Source organism: Meriones unguiculatus, chromosome 21 (assembly GCF_030254825.1).
Source record: "Meriones unguiculatus strain TT.TT164.6M chromosome 21, Bangor_MerUng_6.1, whole genome shotgun sequence".
Lineage (NCBI taxonomy): Eukaryota > Metazoa > Chordata > Mammalia > Rodentia > Muridae > Meriones > Meriones unguiculatus.
This window is the reverse complement of record NC_083368.1, coordinates 19643355-19657089: the sequence shown is the minus strand read 5'-3', so window position 1 is coordinate 19657089 and position 13735 is coordinate 19643355. Positions and strand designations below refer to the sequence as shown.

At 47.0% G+C, this 13735-nt stretch overlaps 1 protein-coding gene across 7 annotated transcripts in view; it reads left to right on the top strand.

The window, feature by feature from the left end:
• Window positions 1–13735, top strand: part of Gsap (gamma-secretase activating protein) — an 82596-nt gene that overhangs the window by 67236 nt on the left and 1625 nt on the right. For 6 of the 7 annotated variants that reach the window (XM_060373944.1, XM_060373943.1, XM_060373946.1 and 3 more), the window contains 7 exons: window positions 253–314; window positions 2319–2414; window positions 6963–7033; window positions 7466–7560; window positions 11439–11558; window positions 12294–12355; window positions 13549–13674. In XM_060373944.1, the coding sequence (XP_060229927.1) occupies window positions 253–314; window positions 2319–2414; window positions 6963–7033; window positions 7466–7560; window positions 11439–11558; window positions 12294–12355; window positions 13549–13674 (632 nt within the window). The remainder of the gene's footprint in view (window positions 1–252; window positions 315–2318; window positions 2415–6962; window positions 7034–7465; window positions 7561–11438; window positions 11559–12293; window positions 12356–13548; window positions 13675–13735) is intronic. The other variant, XM_060373945.1, reaches the window with a different exon arrangement.

Sequence of the window (13735 nt, the reverse complement as noted above, 5' to 3'; positions counted from 1 at the left end):
ACTGTCTCACTGTTGTGCCTGTCAGCACTGTCTACTCCAGTTATTCACTGTCTCATCAGCTCAGTAATTTTCAAGGCCACTGAACTATGGTCAGGAGGTTGAAGGGAGCCACGCAGTCCTTCCGGTGAGGCCTGCCATCCTCCGGGGTTAGGTAGGCCTCTCGAGGGTAAAGAGTTGAGAACCGGCCGGTTTGGCTGTAGCCCTCTTCCTGAACACTGCCCTCCTGATGAGCGCTCCTCTGTTCAATTTCAGAGCCAAGGTTACTGCCCCTCTTACAAGAGGAAGACAGGCACCAGAGGCTGCTCATGGGCCTGGTAAGTAGTCTGTGGGCTTCTGACGTGCCGAGAAACAGCAGGCAAGGACAGAGAGCTGCTCATTCTGAGGGCGTCTTCCGTGAAGTATTCAACAAGTAGGAGCTGCCAGCACCTGGGCCTGGGTATCCAGTGGCAAGCAGAGCATGTCTGATTTCTGCCCTCTTGGGATACTCAGGCTAGTGGAGGAGATGGGTTAGTCACACGAGTAAGTGTGTAATTGTAAGTGGTGATGGAGGTAAATATCTGCCCGCATTCTGCGATTCCAGACCCATGTCCCTTCCTCTAGCCTTTACGTGGGTTCTTGGGATCTCAGCTCTGGTCTTCAGGTTTGTATCACCATCGCTTTTACCCTTTGATCCATATCCATGGCCTGTTTTTGTTTTTTGAGTATCAAATCCACAAAGTAGTCTGTGATTGATTTATGATATTAACAAAGTTCAGGATCCAGGGACTTCTCTGTCCTCATGCCACACACTGAAAATTAGTAGAAACTATTTTGGTGGTATCTTGTTAATAAAGTATGAAACCCAGCCAATCCCACTTCTAGGAATCTGACTGAAAAGTCATGGCTATAGCAGCCTCCCTACCCCCACATTACAATGAAACTCCCCAATGAGAGGGCACTATTTCTTTGGCTAACATTCATGCAAGCTTTTCTGTCAGGTGTGTGTGTGTGTGTGTGTGTGTGTGTGTGTGTGTGTAGTGTTACCAACAGTAGTGAAAAAAAACGTGTAAAAAGGAAATAAATCCATTTTAGTACTTTTCACAAAAGTAAACATATCCAGCCATTAAAGCTAGTGTAAAAATTTTAATGACACAGGGAAACTTACATAGAAAGAAACATTAGAACAGGTATACACCTGAGAAAGGGGCCTGGGCTGAGATGTTCATGCAGGCACAGAGCTATGAGCTACTTTAATTCTGTATTTTATTTTGTCTATTTGTTTGAGACATGTCTTTCGTAGCTCACTGGCCTTGAGCTCACTGTGTACCTAAGAGGGACCGAACCTTGGATTCCTGATCCTCTCTCCTTAGCCTCCCTTGCGTTAGGATTGTTTGAGTGTCTTGCCAGACATTAATTTTCATTAATCTATAGTCATTTCAGAAAAGTTAAATAGCATAAAAGCATATAGCATATCTTAGAAGGAAACTGTTGAAAAAGCCAAAATGAGCTAACTCACACAAGAGGCTGAATTGAAATATGGTGACATTATGTCTTGTTGCTGAGGTCACAGAGAATCCACTAAGATGGCAGATTTATGCATATCTGATGCTCTTGTCCAGTTCTCACAAGCTGCCACCACACAAAGGTCTCTTTGACTTAAAATCAAAACAAAAAACATCTTCATGAACAGGGTATTTAGGCCAAAAGGAGTACAGGAGTGGGAGGAAGAGGAAGGAAAGAAAAAGGCAAGAAGCTGGAGGGCTCAGGAAAAGCAACCGCCGATGGGAGGCTAGGGCTCAGAGCAAAACGCAAAGCCTGGAGACCCAGAGTGAAAATTCATTGCCTTTGCCTGTGAGCCGGCGCTGCTGTGCAGAGGGTGGTGCCCACGTCTGGCAGTGTCTGTCCTTCCAGAGGTCCCTGCTGCCCACTCCTGAGCACGCTCTCTGTGGAGACAGTGGAGCACTAGCTCTTGATGGAGCACGTTCTCTCCATGGAGCTCTGTCTCTGTGGAGCCCAGTCTCTCCGTGGATCCCAAAGCCTGTAACCCCGAGGCTGGAGCCTTCCGCAGGCTTCCTTGGAGGATTCTCATCAGGGCTGAATGACTCCCAGCCGCCCCTGAGCTTCGGTTAAGAAGTTCCTCCTGAGAGAAATGTTGAGGCCATCCATCGATTTATCTCAGCCAAGGGCAGTTAAGAGTTGTGTACCTTTGGGTGGAAGGCTTTCCTCAGATCAAGGCTTTTCATGTTCGTAAGAAATAGTATTAAGAATGTCCTGAATTACAATCCGTCTCAGGTGTGAACGGGCCTTCTGAGACCCACCCGTGTCTGTCCTGTTTTCAGATGGTGTCTGAACTCAGAGACCACCTGCTGAGACACCTACAGGGTGTGGAAAAGAAGAGAATTGAGCAGCTGGTTCTAGACTACATTTCAAAACTGGTTGGTGTTACTTTTTTTTTCCAATCTCAACTATACCATTAGCCCAGTGTATAGTTTTCAAGGTGAAGGTCTCTGAACCCAATGGTTGTTGTTGTTTAATGTGTGTGTGTGTGTACGTGTATGTACGGAAATGTGTGCATGAGGGGGTAGAGTGCCCATGGGCGTGTGGAGGCCAAAGGTTGACTGTGTCTTCCTTTATCACTTTTTAAAAATTATTTTTTTATTAATTACAATTTATTCATTTTGTATGCCAGCTGTAGTCCCCTCCCTCATTCCTTCCCAATCCTACCCTCCCTCCCTCTTCTCCTCCCATGCCCCTCCCCCAGTCCACTGCTAGGGGAGGTCCTCCTCCCCTTCCAACTGACCCTAGCCTATCAGGTCTCATCAGGACTGGCTGTATTGTCTTTCTCTGTGGCCTGGTAAGGCTCCCCCATCAGGGAAAAGTGATCAAAGAGCCAGCCACTGAGTTCATGTCAGAGACAGCCTGTTCCCCTTACTAGGGTACCCACTTGGATACTGAGCTGCCGTGGGCTACATCTGTGCAGGAGTTCCAGGTTATCTTCATGAATGGTCCTTGGTTGGAGTATCATTCTCAGAAAAGACCCCTGTGCCCAGATCTTTTTGTTCTGCTGCTTTCCTTGTGGAGCTCCTGTCACCTCCAGGTTTTTTATCTCCCCCTTCTTTCATAAGATTCCCTGCACTCTGCCCAAAGTTTGGCATCTGCTTTGATACCCTGCTGGGTTGAGTCTCTCAGAGGCCCTCTGTGGTAGGCTCCTGTCCTGTTCCCTGTTTTCTCCCTCTTCCAATGTCTATCCCATTTGCCTTTCTGAATAGGATTGATCATCTTACCCAGGGTCCTCCTTCTTGCTTAGCTTCTTTAGCATGTTTATCCTGTATTGTATGTCAAATATCCACTTTCCATTTTAGTTTTTTGAGACAGGGTCTCTCCCTGAAGCTGGATCTCTACTGTGTTGCTAGGCTGGCTGGCCAAGGGATTCCAGGAGTTCCCTGGCCTCCGCCTATCCCCTTCCTAACCCCGAGGTTACAAACCCGAGGTGCACTGTCTGAGTTTTCACATGGTGTTTGCAGCTTTTTGAGTGAGACAGTGCCCCAACATGCTTGTCCCCACTTTGTTTTCCAGGTTAGGTCCTAAATATTTCCATCTTCAAACTGGTATATTTGGTGCTATAGGTTGAGAGATGGGAAGAAAGAACTGCAGAGAGAATTTGATGTTGAATGTGGTTTTCTGTCCTATCGTCAACTAGTTGTGGTACGCTCAGTGAGGCTAACATAGCTGCCAAGTGGTTGTACCTCATCTTGGTAACTTCCAACTAACTCTTTATTAAACAATAAGTGTTGATTTCTGTACAGGAAGGTTTGTGGACACAAGAGAGCTTGTGCTTTAATTCGTAATTAGCTCTGAAAGCCAAAATAGGCCGGCTTCCAGTCCAGCTCTCACTCATCTATCGATGAGATGGTAGCTCATTACCTGTTAGCCATGAATTAGACAATATTATACAAATCATGTAAATAAAAATGGTGTGGTGATGTTCTATTTCAGCCATCTGTGCACGTTCACAAATCACGTGACGCCAAGGTCTGCTTTGGTAGAACCTAGAAATAATATGCTTGACAAATCAAAATACTCAACTACAAAGAGCAAAGAGAAAGGATGCTCCATTGTTTCTCCAAGTTTGGGTGAGATTTGTATGCGAATGAGACAGTTTTGTGACTCTGTGTGTGTGTGTGTGTGTGTGTGTGTTTACAGAGACTTTTGGAATATTAAGTTTCTTGGCAAAGATCAAGGAATCTCTTCACTTAATTGTAAAGTTTTCTCCTCTTACTGTCATCATGAGTGACTGTTTTCATATTTGAAAATCTACTGAAAGGCTTGAATTTTGTAATTTTAAAAACTATTTCTTTATTATGCATGTGGATGTCTTGTATGCACGAATGTCTGTGCACCACGTGCATTGCCTGGTGCCCACAGAGGCCAAAAGAGGGTGTTAGGTCCCCTGGAACTGGATATACAGATGGTTGTGAGCTGCCATGTGGGTGCTGGACACGGAACCAGCATCCTCTGGAAGAGCAATCAGTTGAGCTGTCTCTCCAGACCCAGTGAATTCTATACTTTTAATACACTAGGAAAGGTCGGGCACTGTCATATGATGACATTCATAATCGGGGCATCAGAGCTTCTCTGCCTCCCTCTCGATAGGACTGCGGTGAGGCGTGCTTTCAGAATCTGGTACTGGCCCTACCCACATTGAGAGAAGTGTTCCTAGCCACGCGTCTCTCTCTTCAAAGTCATAAGTACTCTCTCTATCTTTTGGCTAACATTATTTTTTAAAACAAGACCATTTTTAAAGCAATCTGGTAGTGGCTCTGAGAGTGGAGATAGGCAAGGCTGCTTGGCAGAGTTCTGGAACTTCACTGTAATGGTGGCCTTCCCGAGTCTGTAGTCTTCAGCAACGATCAGGTGCCCCTTGCATGAAACCATCTCAAACCGGCAAGACCCCATTAACAAACTTACCACTTTTAGTGTTGCTGGGAACCCAGGCATATCTCCTTCTCCAAGTAACCTTGCCTCCTTATGCCCCAAGGTCCACTTTGCGCATGCCCACCTCAATAGCCATCCCTTTGGCGACTATACACAGTGTTGTACATAGCAGGCATGAGGGATTTTTTTTTCCACACCAGCTATTGGCAGGCAATGGGCAGCTTCAGCTCGGGATGTGAGACCTGTCACACCTCAGCGGCTTTCTCTCGAAGCCATCGCCAACAAGGCTGACGTTACTGCCCACCTCTCCATGCCTCTGTTTCTCTTTTCATGTGTCTCAGTGACTTTGTCATTTGTGTCTTCTTAGTGAGGAACTGTTTGTGGTAGAGCTTAACGTTACATCCCCGAGCCCCTCCCTACCTTCTTTCTTTTTTTTTTTTTTTTCTGGTGGTAAATGCCATGGGTGACGTCCATGGCATTTTTTTATAAATTCCGTTTGTTCGTTTTTGTGGGGTAGGGACTGGTGCAGAGCCATTGGCAACAGCTTTCAGAGCACGAAGCTCTCAGTTTGTGTCTGAGAGACTGCTGAGCTGACTGCCCACATCCTGAAGGAGTCTCGTTCTGTTGACTTTAAGTCTCACCTTCTAAAGTGCTGTGAATTTCAAAAAAAATAAAAAAAAAATACACACACACACACACACACACACACACAAGTTTATTTATTTTACATCCTGAGGATGCCCCCTCCTTTCCCTTCTCCCAGGCCCCCACTTTCCCTCCTTCCCCTCTCCCTTTTCCCCCAGAAAAGGGAAGCCCTCCCCTCCCCCCACATTGACCTTTACCAACACATCAAATCACATCAGGACTGAGCATATCTTCATCCCCTGAGGCCAGGCAAGGTGGCGAGGCCAGGGGGAGGTGATCCAAAAAGCAGGTGACAGAATCCATGTTAGAAACAGCCCGTCGCCCGTCAGCTACACGTGTGCAGTCCAGACCATGCATGCTCCTTAGTTGATGTCACAGTCTCTGAAAGCCGCCATGGGACTGGGAGAGTTGTCTCTGTCGGTCTTCTTGTGAGGCTTCTGTCCCCTCCATGTCCTTCCATCTTTCTCCCAACACCTCCATTCTAGCATTCTCTTTCACCATATCTAATCACGCACAAGTTTTCACACTAGAGCCAAGAGGCCCAGAAATGGTGCCTGTGTTGACCCCGAAACACCATGCCCCTGACTTTCCCAGCATGCTACCAGCCATGCTTTTTATGACTCTCCGAAGACTTTGGGTAGGCCGTCTTTCTGGAAACATGTTCAAGGGAGTTGTAGAGCTTGGTGATAGTGTCCACATGTAGCTTGCTTTCGGCCAGAGAATCCCGTGTCACCGAGGGTAGGGACTGGCAGTGCATGGAGCGCCTTTCTGCCTTGCCTCCCAGCTCTTCCGTTCCTGGTGGAGTCTGCCCTACTGATAAAATTAGAATAGGTTTCCAGATAAAGCCTAAGGCCAAGAAGGCACCTGATGTTACGGTACTGGTTTGTTGAGCACTGATTCCAGTGAGTGACTTAACTAACTCATTTCTACAACAGCCCCATGAGAGCACTCCCCTCATCTCATGGATAAGGACACTGAGGTTTGGAGAGGACGGGTGACTTGCTCCACAGAAACTGGCCCTGATGCCGTCTTTTCCCATGGCTCATGCACACGAGCCCATGTTACTCTGTCATCTTCCTTCTTCACCTAGCCCTCAGCCTTGCGGTGTGGCAGGCTGACGGCTAAGCCTTTGGCCTTTCACTGGTGGGTGAGAGTCTGTACGCGTGGATGGCGGAGCCAGTTAGCTGCTCAGTGGAGCGTTGCCAGCACAGACAGAGGGTACTCTGCTACAGCGGCGGCACGTTTGCAGGATTTCAGTGCCTCAGAACTGATTTCAGAAAGGCTAGCTGCAGAGTGTGCCTGGCCACAGCCCCAATGCCAACTGTCTTGGATGTATAGGACAGGTAGGAGGGCCTCAAAGGAAAGGGCCTGAGCTGTGGTTCATGGATGCTCTTTCCCTCTAGCTGGATCTCGTTTGGTGCATGCTGGAGACCGCTTGGAGGAAACACAGTGTGCATCCTTGGCTTTTCCACCTGTACGCAAGTATTTTTCTTTTCCTCCTTTATCATGGTGTGCAAAGAGCTAGGACCTCTGATGACTGCCTATTCTAGAAAAGCCCCTTTGAAACATTAGTCCAAAGCAGTTCTCACCAGTCCCAGCACCTTAGTCTTATATTCAGAATTCAAGATGACTTCAGCTGTCCTCTTTGGCGTAGGGTTGATGAGGAGGGAGACACGCATAAGCCCTCCACTTCCAAGTATGGAAATTTCAACAAATGTAATTTATAATTTACGAGTCTACTGAGTATGACGTGAGATTCTATGCTTTCGGCTGTTGGCCAGTCTCCCATTTCCGAGGCTCTCCCCAGGAGATGGCATTGTATAGGAAGCTCTGTATGCGGTTCTCAGAGCCACGGCTCGGGACCAGCACGGTACTCAGCTGACACGCTACTTTGCTGTTCTCACAGTAACGACCGTGGCAGCGCCGCAGATTTTGAAGTCTTTCATCTTATGACCAGGATTTTGGATGCTACTAACAGCCTGTGCTTCCCTCTGCCTCCCGGTGAGTCTTGGCTCTCCTGTCATCCGGTGTAATAAATTTGTTTCCCACATGGTCTCTGGGCAGCACCTCAACTTCAAGATGGCAGCTGTGTGTCAGCGGCTGGTTCGGATAGAGAGTCAGCCTTGAGGTCGGTCACTGTTGGCCGGACCTCCCCCGACTGCCGAGCTCCACCGTGGCATGTTCTCACCTGCATCTCTAGCTGAACTTGCACCAACGGTGCGGCTCCTGGGAGCTTTCCCTGGCAGCTTCATACTCTATTGACTGGAGAGGCCTGAGGTAAACACACAGGAGGAATCAAGTATTAGGCTGTAGTATTTGTCTCCTCCCTGACTGACTTTTGAAGCAGCAGAGCGCCCTCTAGGTCCATCCGTCCGTCAGGGAGGACAGGGTATCTTTCTTTTTAAAGCTGAGTAACATTACACGTTGGTTATTTACGTTTTCTTTTCCTGTTTATCAGTGGGCATTTCTATCTTGGCTATTGTGAAGAGCAGTTTTAGTGAGCATTAGTGCGCACATCTCTTAAACATCTTGACTTTAATTCTTTTGGGTATGTTCCAGAGCTGCCATTTCTCCATGTTCTTTACATTTGCCTCTTTTGTTTGTTTGTTTTTGGACCCTGAGAGGTCGGAGGCAATAGTTCACTGTGGTTTTGGTTTGTATTTTGCTGATTAGTGATACTGACTATCTTTCCATGTAACTCTTGGCTAGTCGTATGTCTTCTTTGGGAGAAAAAAAGCTCTGTGCAGGCATGCTTAATAAGATTGTCTGTTGTTTTGCTGTTGACTCGTTTTATTATTTTTATGTTCGGGATACTAACCCCTTATCAGACTTCTGGTTTACGCACTTTTCCTTCCTCATTTTGTAGCTGCCTTTTCAGTTTGTTACCTTCCTTGCTTTCCTTCACCCTCTGAGCCCCTCAGCACCATTTCCCCCTCCCCCATTGGAGGGTCAGGTGGCTCAGGGTGGCTTTAAACTTTCGTAGCCAACACCGGCCTTGAACTTCTGAGCCTCTGACAAGCACTCCAAGTGCTGGGATCACAGGTGCATGTCACTCATCACACCTGGATTCTTCTTCTCTATCAAATGCTTATTTTTTTTTTCTTGTGACAAGAGAAAGGAGGGTGAAGTGACTCTGGAGTGTGTGTGTGTGTGTGTGTGTGTGTGTGTGTGTGTATACAAGGGAAAGGGAGTTAATAAATGCATGTGTAAAAGGGTGCTTGCTTTTCAGGCCTATGAGACTAGTGAAAGTTGTTTAAGTTTCAGTGGTCAGACACTTAAATAAAAGAAGGGAGCGAGAAAGTGGTAAGCAGAGTTTTGGTTCTGTTTGTTTTATTTTTGTTCCTTTGTATGTTTGTCTTAATGTTTCTTTCCCTGGCTACAGCAAGGCCAGCAGCAGTGGAGGATGAGGATTGGTGGGATGAAATGATGGTTAGTGATAGCCCCATGCTCTGCTAGGAGCTGACATAGAGCTGAGGCCATCAGCAGGCCGCTGCACTTGGTACTGTGCATAGGGGCAGGTGAAGGGCCACTGGGATGTTCAGCACGCACACAGGACTGGGGAAGAAATTTTGTCCGGGAATAGGACTCATGATATAGTATGAGTGCTTTTTCAGGAAAATGATTTTTTACTTTATTAGTCTCAGAAAGAAGTTCTGAGTCCATGTGAAACATTTGTGCCAATTTGTCAGTAATACCATAATTTGTGCTGCATTGGGAGAACCCAGTGAACTCAGTCTGTTTTTAGCCCATTCAAATCTCCTTGAGGACAACATCTGCACGTCATGTGACCCTTGATGCTGCCAGGAATTAGGAATGACCCACTGCTCATGACTCATATGTTCAGAGAGAAAATGCCATGACTTCTCAGAACCCAAAACTCCAGTTCACTGAACATCATTTGTTTTGCCGTGTACATCCCTGAGAGCAGGCTATGCTTCTGTCGTTCCTGCATCTGATCAGTTTGTAAAGCGGGTACATATTGCCATGAGACAATTCCCTCCTCCTGTGCTGGCAAGTTTTATGTCAACTTGACATAAGCTGGAGTCACCTGAGAGGAGGGAACCGCAACTGAGAAACTGCTTCCCTAAGATTGGGGTGTGGGCAAGCCTGTAGGGCATTTTCTTACTTAGTGATGAACGTGTGTGGCTCCAGCCCATTTTGGGTGGTGCCTTCCCTGGACTGCTGGTCCTGGGTTTCATGAGAAAGCAGGCTGAGCAAGAAATGAGGAGCAAGCCAGTAAGCAGCACCCCTCCGTGGCCTCTGCATCAGCTCCTGCCTCCAGGTTCCTGCCCTGTTTGAGTTCCTGTCCCTGGGGCCTGTGATGATAGACTTTGACGTGGAAGTGTTAGTGAACTCTTTCTTCCCCAAGCTCCTTTGGTTAGGGTGTTTTGTCGCAGAAATAGAAACCCTAGCTAGGACACGGCCCTTTCTCTCCATTCCCCCTTGGTGACCCCAGTCCCTCTCGTACGTGTCCAGGCCACAGCGTTCCTATGAGTCTAACCCGTTCTTTGTCTGTTCGCATGTTAATATTCCAAAAGTAAAATTCAGTTCTTCCCTTTGTCATTCTCAAAAGCTTCCTGTGCCTCTTCAGAGTTTTCTGGATCGATAAAATCCCTGGTAGCATCCAGCGTTGGGTCCATGATACATGTACACATAGCACAGAACTGGTCACGCGCGAAGATGTTTATTTTCATGATGAGCTAACTGCCACCTCTGCAGCACAGCAAGGTGATCAGGAGTGGTAATGGTCACTATTTTGTCCACTGTCCTGCCACACCCCTGTCCGGTGTGTGGGGGTGTGCGGAGTAAAGTTTGTCCAAACTTACCTGTCAATCATGAGATCTCAGCTCAAGCGATCACTCCATGTTTCCCAATTCACCCATGCTTTCTCACCTTAGGTCTTGGGTTAGAAACGAGGCTACAACCCCACAGCCCATGTTCAGGCTACCTTAACCTACTGCTTACTATTTATAGGATACAGGGAAGTTCCTCTGCTCCTGTAAGTCTCAGTTTTCCCGTCTATGAAGTGGGAATCTAGTTGCTGTGTCTGATAATGTTGGATGTTGAACAAGTGAGCTAGTGCTTGCTTAGAGAGTGCCCGGTGTTAATTGCACTGTACCGTGAGCAGGGCTCCAGAAGGAAGGATATGGGTGGTTCCACCATAGGAATCAAGGAAAGAAGTTCAGAAAGGCCGGTTATGTAGAGCTGGTGAGTTAGACAGCAGCAGGATCCTAACCCAGGTCTGCTCTGCTGCCTCTGGCATTTCAGCACACTAAGTGTAGATCTCTTCCAAGGTCCCCCAGATGCTGACATTCCAAACAGGGGTCTTCTTCTTTTCACCTGCTCTGTTATCTGCTTCCATGTGTCTTGTTCCTTGTCACTGATAGTGTGCATAGGGAGAGAGAGCATAGAGAGAGGAGAGAGAGAGAGACCACAAGCCTTCATTTCTACTGAGTTCTTACAGGGTTCTGATAGGGCCAATGTCATCTATGTTTCTTTCTTTCTCTACTTTAGTCCACAGTCTTTCTCCATGAGATGCTAGAGATGGGGCATACAAGCTGTTGTCCTCTGATTCCAGCTTCTTTTTACCTTTCAGCAAAATGGTCCCCATCCCAGCAACCTCTTAGCTTGGGCGGATGGAGTTTGAAAATCTGTTTATTGAGGACAGTGAAATAATACTGACCAGGAACTGAGTGTGTAGCCATTATGATACTTAATTGTAATCACAGAAGAAGGGAACTTGGACCTTGTCTTAAAGGGACCAGTTGCCCCAGGCCCTAAGCGCTGTGCTCAGTGCCTAGTTGGCATGATTAGTCCCTTCCTTCTGTCACCTGGAGATGCAGGCTTAATCATGGCTGCTCTTGCTCCACTCACCCTAGGTTTCCACTCTCTGCACACCATCCTTGGGGTCCACTGTCTCCCTTTGTACAACCTGCTACACTACATTGATAATGGGGTGCTGCTGCTCACGGAGACCGCAGTCACAAGGCTCATGAAAGGTAAGCAAAGCCAAGTTAACCAGAGGACGAGGCTCAGCCTGGGCACCCTCAGGGCTGACTTCTGGGTAGGAGACACACAGGCCCAGCTACGTTCAGATAGGTCCCACGCTTAATTGAATGATCCACCGTGTATATTGAAGTTATTATTTAAACATGCATCGCTTTATTTTATTTTCACCTTGCATTGGGCCCTACGAATTCTTAATACAGCCTATGTCCTGGAATCATCCCTTCAGCCCAGCTGAGAGTCCTTTAGTGCTTCAGGAGGCCAAAGAACTCCTGAATCCACACACTGCAGTTAGATCTGTTTTCTGTATATAAGGGTAAAAAAGAGGCTAGGAGTCTGTGGGTGTTTTTCCAAGAAAGTGTTATGAATTGGCTCACTTTCAGCTCGTTAATTTGGTCATCTCAAAGTTAGACTTGAAATGCAAGAAAAATTGATACAGTGCTTGTGTGAGCCTGCTTTGTAAGCTTTCTCCTGTAGTCATTCACATGCGTGCCGCTCTTCAGAGTACCATATGCCTAAGTTAGTAGAGAAAACTGCTTGGTGCTGGCAGCCTGTTACAAAATAAAAGCCCCCTTCATTCTATGTCACCAACTAAAACTTTGAAAGTATCACTAGCCTGTGAGTGCAGGGTTGGGGCAGCTCAGGAGGAAACACTCAGGGTTTAAATCACGCTGAGGGATTTGAACGGATATGTCTGTCTTATTTGTTAATCTCCAACTTTGTTGTAGATCTGGACAATTCAGAGAAAAATGAAAAACTGAAATTCAGCATCATTGTGAGGCTCCCTCCGGTAATCCTGAAGTTCATTTGCTCTTAAGCCTCCTCTCTCCACCCTCCTTCGTTTGTCTCTTGTAAGAAGAGAGCTTCCTCGCCCTGGCTGAAGTCTGTCCAGTTGTTTAACTTGTCAGCCCTTCCATGAAATCCCATCCACCTCCACCCTTCTGCTGGCTGCTCCCGAAGGCCTGCACAGTGTGCTTCTCTGGCGTTGTGCTGCGGCCCAGTGTATGCGGATAACTAACCCGGTCCTTCTCCGGGGAAACCATTGTGATATTTACATGTAGGAGGGAGAGGGGAAGTGTGTGCCTTTGACATTTAGACTGATAAGGAATTCAAATACAGGTGAGGTCAGAAGGTTCTAGAGCTGCATTCCCTCCTCCCATTGCATTTCTGAGCACAGGAAAACATTACCAGGTCAAAACTGGAACGAAAAACATGGCAGGAAAATGTTACAAAGGCACTCCTTGCTTTTTTTTTTTGTGGGGGATGTGAGCTCTTGTAATGAGAAACATCATGAAAGTACGAAATTCCCCAGCAAGGCCTTTCGCACCTCTGACTTTGCAAACTTCCTGACCCTAGAGCCTGGCCAGCCCCGTGTGCTGTTTATATACCGTGAGCACCGGGACCTTTGGCACTGGCCACCCTCCCCAAAAGGATGTCCCTTCTGGACCTGGTGGTCGTGCCTTGTAGTTGTCCAGTCACGGGAACAAAGTTCCCACCATTCCCAAGCTCTGTCTCCTAGAACAGTGTCGACATTTAATTTAGACTCCAAGTTTGATTTTTTTTTTATGCCCTGTATTATTAGGGTATTTAAAGTTTCTAGGCCAGACAATAGAAGAGAAATCAGCATAAATATGCCTTTAGTTTCCAGTTAAAGTGTTACTTTGGGTTGGCATGCTCATCTCCAGCTTTGAAGGATCTCAGATTCAATATCATTCCAGAAAGAAAGAAAAAAAAAAGAATTTGGCAGCATTGATATAAAAGTTGCTTTCCTTTCCAAGGTAGCCGTTGAGGGAGTGTTTATTAAAACTTCAGAAGCATATTTCATGGGCGTGGCCTCTCTCCAGCAGTCAGGAGTCACGTGTTTTGCATTTCAGGGTTGCTAGCCATGAGGGGATAACAGTCTGAGGTTAAGAGTAGGCGTGTGATCTGTTCAGTGCACCGTGACCTATACTCTCCTCTTTGTGATTTTTCAACTGCGTGTAGCTTATTGGCCAGAAGGTCTTTCGGCTTTGGGACCATCCCATGAGTTCCAACATCATCTCACGGAACCATGTGGCACACCTGCTGAGCGGCTATAAGAAGGAGGTGAATCTGTGTGAAGCCCAGACAGTGAGTGTTCCTCAGATCCGACCTGCCATACCATGGCAGACGCGATTATGATTTTCTTTTT